Raw genomic sequence first — 7,410 nt, forward strand, 5'->3', positions numbered from 1 at the left:
TGGGGGTGCGCTGGCGCCTGCCCTGGGGGGAGCGGAGCGGAGCCTGTCGCTGCCGGCACAGCACACGGGGTCCCACCTGCACCCAGTAAGCTGCACCTTGGTGTGCTCTGCCTCCCACGCTGTCCTCTGCCACCACGGGGATGGCGGCCTCGTTGTCTGGGCTGCTGTCACATCGGCCTGGCGGAGGTGTCCTCTTGCCGCTCCCTCCGGGTAGCCCAGCAGGTAACGGTGCTCTCTCTTTTCCCCAGACCAGCACAGGACCATTATTTCCCTGACCTTCACCACTTGAAATTCGAGCTGGAGGAAGGCACCACGCCGGCCGGCCGGGCCGTGCGCTTCGGCTACAACCCCCTGGAGTTCGAGGGCTTCAGCTGGCGAGGATACGCACAGATGTCCTCCATCCAGGTACGCCTGGGGGCTGCAGCCCAGCCCAGCTCCCTCTGGGGAGGACTGATGTGCTTTGGCACACATCTTCCACCCCAAGTGCTCCTGAAACCCCCAAAGTCACAGGATGGCAAACATAAACAGCGCAGTGTATATATAGCCTGTTTGTGCAGATACTTCCTGTAGTGCTGGGGGTGGCATAGACTGAGGAAGGGAAAGATCCTAAATTGGGAATCCCGTGACATCCTAATCCATTTAGACAAAGGTGGTAGCATAGTGATTACTTACAGGGATGTCTATAAACACTGTCTCAGTTTCCTTGTTCATCTTTCAACTGACTTTGCTCTTTCCTATAACTCTGTATAACCTTTCCTCCCTTTTCCAAAAATAAGTTATCTCCTCCTCAACTGCCATGTTCAGCTTGGACCTCTCATTACCCTTCAGCCTTTGCCCTTGCTGTTACCTGGTTTGCTGTAACAATGGTTTATGCTAACCTGGAGTTGTGTAAGTCCAAGGAGTGAAGCTGTTTCATCTGTTGACTCCCTTTCTCTCCTTGGTGGTTTCTTCTGCATGGCCCCTGTGGAAGTGTGTGCGTGTTTGGGGATGGAGTGCAGGACAGTGATTCTCTGACAGTTGTAACCCATGTGAGATGCTCCTTGCTCTGGGGCATGTACTTTCAGTTCTCTTCACATTTTTGTGCTTAGGTGAAATAACAGAGGGGCTGTTTCCCAATGAATTTTTGGTAGGAGCTAAGCAATGAACTCCTGTAGGCTTCTTTGAGAAAACCCCAGCCTTAAAACTTGAGGATGGAGCTCATAGCTCCAGTGTTGCATCCAGTGTTGGTGTTTGAGCTAGAAGTAGACCTTGATAGAAGGGCTAGCACATGGCTTTCTGCTGGCAGGTCTCACCTGTAGTTTGTTATCATCAAAACCCTTCCAGTTTGCTCTCCAGTGGGAAGACGGTTTGTAACTGGAGCTTTGAAGAACACAGCCCTTATTAGAAGTCTCCCTGGGCAGAGCCCAGCTTTTCCCTGTAGGCAGGAGGTTATTTAAGCCTAGATCTCTTTGATTAAGCATCTCCTTAGCCAGGGTCTTGCCAAGCAGTGTCCAGGCAGGTGGAGGGCAGATGTGCCATCAGCTGTATGGTCCATTAGCCCCACTGGTTCTTAGCACTGCACATTACCGAGGATGAGGCACCAGCTCAATTCCCAGCCTCTTCTGTAGGCAGTTGGGCAGAGCTCCATAAACACAAGGGCAGGAGTTTGGTACCTGGTGGCTGGTTATGGCATGCTAAACCCCAAAGCAACATGCTGATAACAAAAGCAACAACTTCCTATAACCTTCCCTGTTTCATGGTGTGTGCCCCAGGAGAGCTGAGCCACCCTGCTGTGCCACAGCATCTTCCAGATGTGATCACAGCCTTCCCACCCCCTTCCACTGGCAGGTTGCTCCCTCAGTGGCTGGCCCCAGCAAGGGCACAGTGCCACGAGGTGCCGTGAGCAGTAGGGTCCATGTGCTTGTCTCCTCCTCGCGCTGTGGCATGATGCTTTGGGAGCAGTGAGCCAAGCAGCTGCGCTTGGGCTGGCAGTGTGGGTGGTGGAGGTAATTGAAGGTGTGCTCTGCTTCTCTCCCCTTTCTCTCTCCCACCAGCCCAAGGTAGTGGTGACTCTCAATGTGACCTCCCCCGACCTCTTCCGCCTCGTCTTCCGCTACGTCAGCCGGGGGCCCGCCAGTGTGGAAGGGAGGGTCTCGGTCGTTGAGGAAGGAAAGTTTAATGTTTGTGGCAACTGTAAGTGCACTTTTCACTTCCTAGACTAACTCAGAGCATCCCACGCTGCAACACTGCTCCTCTGCCCCTTCTCCTGCCCCAAGGTGTGTCTGTCCCAAGTGTGTCCGTCTCAGGTGGCCAGCCAGAGCCGTGCCATGGGCTGGGGAGGGAGGGGGAAGAGAGGCAGGCAGGCAGGCAGGTAGGGCAGGCGGGTCAGGCCCTCCCCAGAGCGGGCGGGCACTCAGGAGCTGCCCCCCCCAGTGACGTGTGCCCCGTGTGCTCTTTTGCTTTTTGCAGAATAAAATCAGAGTCACTGTAGACGTGAAGGAGGCAGAGCTCTATCTGTTCCATGTCATCCTGAGGTATATTAATTCAGGAGGGGCCACTGTGTATGGCAAAATTACAGCTTATCAGCCACGAAGGAGAGGTAAGGATCCCAGACTGCTCTGCTTCCCTGTGCCATCGCCACCTCCTCCCCATCCCAGGCAACCTTCTGCATCATCCTTTCCAGAAGACGTTTCCATATGGCTTTATCCATTAGTCCTGCCCTCCCAGTTGAAAGGCTGATTTGAGTTTGCAGCCCCCTTTATTTACCAGAGCAGCAGCAAGGTGGGCCCAGTCCCAGGGCTGCTCACTGAGGACTGATACCAGCCAGGCTGGTGGGAGATAAGGCTGTTGTACAAATCCATACAACGTTTCCAGCACGGGACAAGATCACCCCAGTGCCCCAGGCAAAACTGTGCTGACTTTCCAGCAAACCAGAATGGGCCAAGAGCCGGGAAGTGGACTCAAACTTTGGCAGCTGCACGTGGTTTCATTTAGCAGATGCCCTGACGTGGCAGTCCTGCCTTTTCCGTGTGCTTTTCCCAAACCAGGCTGCTGCCTTCACACGTGATGTGGGGATTGGAAGTGACATGGAATTACACGTTACACAGGCTTTGCACTCTGGTGCACTGTCCTCTCATCAAGCCACGAGCTGCTGGACAAGAGCCACCAAAAGATGTCTGAACAAGCCTAGAAACGTGGACAGCAAATATTCCGGGAAACAATCTGAGCAAGACTGCATGGGAACACACCTGAGGCCGTGGTGGGTGGTTGGCTGGTTGATTTTAGCCCTTGAGATGCCACAGCCACATGATCCTTCTGAAGCTCTTCTCCAGGCCACACATGCACAGCACAAGGCTGTCAGCACCAACTACCTAATTTATCAGAGTGTGAAGTTCTCTCCTCTGGCTTGAGTTGACATAGGTTCTGCCTTCGATGTGATATGCAAGGTTTGAAATGCCAAAATACTATTTTTCTGCCTTTTTTTTTTTTGTGAGGAAAAATTGCTCATTTTTATGTCCAGTCATATTACACAGCAGAAGAACAAGCAGAGCAGAAGCCGTGGTCATGCTTTAGGATCCCACCAAAAGTCAGGAAATATTTAATCTGTCCAATCCAGCAGCAGAGCTCATTTGCTTTAAAAAGTGCTTCACTTCTCATGCAGAAGCAGCTTGATTTTTCTAGTGCTGAAGGCAAGCAGCCAGACTCGTGCACCAACAATGGGCCCCAGGAGGGCAGCATCCCTGGGAGGCTTCAGAAGTGCTGAGCCACCTCCTGTCTGGATGGAAAGGGCTTCACATCGCAAAGGACAAGCAGCTTGGAAAGAAGTTGGAAGATGTGTCTTGCAAAAGGGAAAGCCTTTTCCAAGTATGGGATTTTCAGCCTGGTTTCTTCCACTCTGCCTCCAGGAGCCATCTCAGTTGGAGTTGTGGATCACCTCAGAGGGATGCGAAACTTCAGCCTGTCAAGAAATCTACCCCGGTGCCAGTTCAGGGAAATCTCTTCACTCCTTCCATCCTCACCTCTGCTTCCCATCTGGAAAAGCGAGGTCCCATCCCCAGCTGATGCCAGGCATGTCACACATGGGAAGGGGTTATTATCCATCCCAGCAGTAGCACAAGCCCTTGCTTTAGCTTCTGGCCATCTGTGTTGTGCCTTGATGTCCATGTACCACACCAGGCCAGTCAGTGTGCCACACTCTCCACCTCCTCCTTCATCTCATCTGCTCACCGTGCAGCCATTCCTGGTGAATCCCTCTCAACTGCACTCTTCAAAAGCTCCTGAGACTGCTGGGGCAGGCACAGAAGTCTGCTTCTAGGTGCTGTATTGTGGTTGCATCCATTAATGAAGAGGTTGTGGGACTTCCAGCTGAGCCAAGGAGCTGTTCAACAGCAGCAGGATCAGGCCTTGCACCCATTTTGTCCTGTCAGTTAAAAATAATGTCTAAATCTCGAGTGCAGAGTCTGTGGTTGGCAGGAAGAAAGGCAGGAGCACACCTTGGGGGCCTGAAAGTTTGCCAGAAGACAGGTATCTTGCCTGTGGAGCTGAGGTCAGAATTTCCCTGAGGAAAAATGTATCTGGGCAATTCTTTTTGTCTGTCTCACAATTAACTCTTCACAGATGAGTTCTTTCTTTTTCTAGCTGGCAAAACGCTCCTTGGCTTGCAACACTCTGTGCTTTGCAGTCTGGGGATGCAGAGCACACTGTGAGAGCTCTGGATTTGCATTAAGGATTGCAGTGATTTATATTTATTTCTCCCATCAGGCTGTTGAGCAGATTGAGAGTGGATGCCTCTGTTCCAGGACAGTGTGGGATTGTGGTGCACTAAAGAGAGTGGGAGCCTGTCACTCCCCACTGCACCACAGAGCTGCTTCCCTGAGCATAGCCTCCCATGTCCAGCCCCAGGTTTTCCACTCCAGTCCCTTCACAGCCTCTCATCTCTCCCATTCCAGGTACAGAGCAGACCAAGCAGATTGTCTTTGCTCCCAGCACGGAGCCAGCCTTTGTCACCGTGCCCCAGAACAGCTTTGGGGAGCCCTTTGTTCTCAACCCCAGCACCTGGTCTCTGGTTGTTGAAGCTGAGGGCGTGCTGCTGGTAAGGCCCTGTGCTCCACCTGCCGTGGGGGCTTCAGCAGCTCCCTGGGGACAAGTGTCCCAAGCATCCCACCTCTCCCATCTCTCCTCCTAGGACTATCTGGTTTTGCTGCCCAGCTCATACTATGAGGCACCGATCCTGCAGCTGAAGGTCACGGAGCCTTGTACCTACCAGCCAGCCCCTGAGCAAGCCACCCAGAAGTAAGGATTTGCACGTCTTTGTGCTGTGTGGGGCTTGCTCAGCTCAGGCCTGGGGTTAAAGATTACCATTTGTACTTTGCCATTTCTTTCTATGTGTTTCCAGCTGCCTCTTGTACAAGTACCTGTCCGTGGAGGGCTTCCCTGCCGTGCCAGGGGTGGATGCAGTGTGCAGGCTGGACAACCGGCTCCCCAGGCTGTGTCCCACGGAGCAGCTCACCCCCTCCCATCCCCGCATGGCCACCTGCAGTGGCAGTGATGTGAGTGGCACTTCTGTTTTGTCCCTCTCCCAGACACTGCAATGTCTGGGGCTTTACCTACACCTGGGCAGGTGACCAGAAAGGCTTTACACCTATGCAGCTGTGTGCTTGTGTACCCTGTTCAAGGCACCCAAACCCAGAGTCTCACGTGTAAAGGCTTGCAAGGATTTGATGAGATTTGTTGCGTTGTCCCCTGAGCTGCAGAGGAGGCTGGTTTGTAGCATGGGTATCCTGCACACACTCCCTCAGTCATCCCTGTGTCCTCCAGGTGGAAGTGCAGCTGTCCCTGCCCGTGGCCCAGCCTGGGAAGTACGTGCTGCTGGTGGAATATGCCAACACCAACGCTCTGCAGACTGTGGGCATCGCGGTGAGCTCGCCGCACTCAGCCACTCAGCAGGGCACGTTCACCTTCTACCCCTGTGTCTACAGGTATGGGCAGCTCAAGGGAGAAAAGGTTCAGTTCTCTGCCATGGCAAGGACAACTCTCCCTTCAGCTGAACTTTTTCTGGTTTATCACATAAACAAAGCAAGCTTCAGTGTTGTCCATCTAAGCTCTGTGTGTCCAAACTCATTCTAGCTGCACACAGATTTTGGTGGCTGCCCATCCCATCCCAGGGTAGTGTGTACCTGTGCCAACGCAGTCTTCTAATGCCTCTGCCAGGAGATAATCTCCTGCATCTGTTTACAGCTGCATATGTTGGTAGGGACCTTGACTTAGGGAATGACCTACAGGCGGGTTTATTGGAGACAGGTCAAACCCTGTCTGATTTCAGACTGCAACCTTTGCAATAGGAAACAAATGTTTGGGGTGTCCTTGGGAAACTTCACTCTTAGAAGCAGCCAGAAAAAACATCAAAAGATTTCCAGGGACTTTGTGTAAATCCCCTCAGGACATACAGCTGACAGGACAAGAAATGGGTCATGACCCTGCTCAAGGCTGGCTTCAAAATGTGTGTTTCTTACAGTTTCCTTTGTCGAGGGATTGCTGTAGATTCCCAGAGTCGAATGGCAACTTTTGAACTCACCTCAGAGGCCACTGTTCGGTTCACCTCTGATCTGGCTGATTTCTTCCTGGTAAGGCTCCCTCTGAGAGCAGCTCTCTCAACAGGTCACAGGGAGGAAAGGCTGGACTGGTAGCCAGCCTGTAGAAGGGTTTTCTACTCCTGTTTGGACTGGGTACTGGATCTTAGTCTGTGTCATGACCAGTCCAGGTGGAAAATGTGGTCAGTGGGGTGTTTGGAAGTAGATCATGGGACTGGGAGTGGGGAGGAGATGGGGAGAGGCAGCTGCTCTTGCAGAGGGAGCTCTACAGCAGGGGGACAGTTCCTTTTTTATCTTGGAGAGATTCCCTGTTTAGCTAAGGACAGAAGAATCCCATCAATATGTGGAGCTGCTAAATGCATAAGGCTTGTGCCAAGGAAGAAGGGGCAGTAAGCAGAGGTGTGACTGCCATGCATTAGCTGAAGTGCCTGGTGGGCACAGGCACTGCTGTGGCCCCAGTGGCAGAGGTTGTCACCTAACCAGGTGTCTCTCTCCTGTGGCAGCACAAAGTGTACCTGGTCCCCGCTGCTCAGTTCACCGTGGAGCTCATCGAGCCGAAGGTGCACTGCATCAGTGTCCATGGCACCTTCTCATCCAACAGGTGAGAGTCTCGGATCCCCTTAGCTTTAGCATGAATTGAGCTGTTTCCAAAAACATTTGCTTCCCCCGCTTCCCTCAGGCTCGGAGACTTTTTAAGTTCTTAATGCAGTAGAGAGAAATCTCTAGCTGAGGTGAAGCTCTTTGCCTGCGTGCTCTGAGCACAGACTGGGAGTCAGGCTGCTGGTCCTGTACCTGAGCCCCACTCTGCCTGCTGGGGCAGACACTCAAGTGTCATCCCAAA

General features: G+C 52.8%; 1 protein-coding gene across 1 annotated transcript in view; it reads left to right on the plus strand.

The window, feature by feature from the left end:
• Positions 1-7,410, plus strand: part of LAMA5 (laminin subunit alpha 5) — an 81,621-nt gene that overhangs the window by 50,439 nt on the left and 23,772 nt on the right. Inside the window, exons 21-28 of the mRNA XM_017735821.1 lie at positions 249-405; positions 2,034-2,172; positions 4,929-5,071; positions 5,165-5,271; positions 5,375-5,528; positions 5,797-5,957; positions 6,494-6,602; positions 7,073-7,170. Coding sequence (XP_017591310.1) covers positions 249-405; positions 2,034-2,172; positions 4,929-5,071; positions 5,165-5,271; positions 5,375-5,528; positions 5,797-5,957; positions 6,494-6,602; positions 7,073-7,170 — 1,068 coding nt within the window. The remainder of the gene's footprint in view (positions 1-248; positions 406-2,033; positions 2,173-4,928; positions 5,072-5,164; positions 5,272-5,374; positions 5,529-5,796; positions 5,958-6,493; positions 6,603-7,072; positions 7,171-7,410) is intronic.

Source organism: Corvus brachyrhynchos, unplaced genomic scaffold, assembly GCF_000691975.1.
Source record: "Corvus brachyrhynchos isolate BGI_N302 unplaced genomic scaffold, ASM69197v1 scaffold10, whole genome shotgun sequence".
Lineage (NCBI taxonomy): Eukaryota > Metazoa > Chordata > Aves > Passeriformes > Corvidae > Corvus > Corvus brachyrhynchos.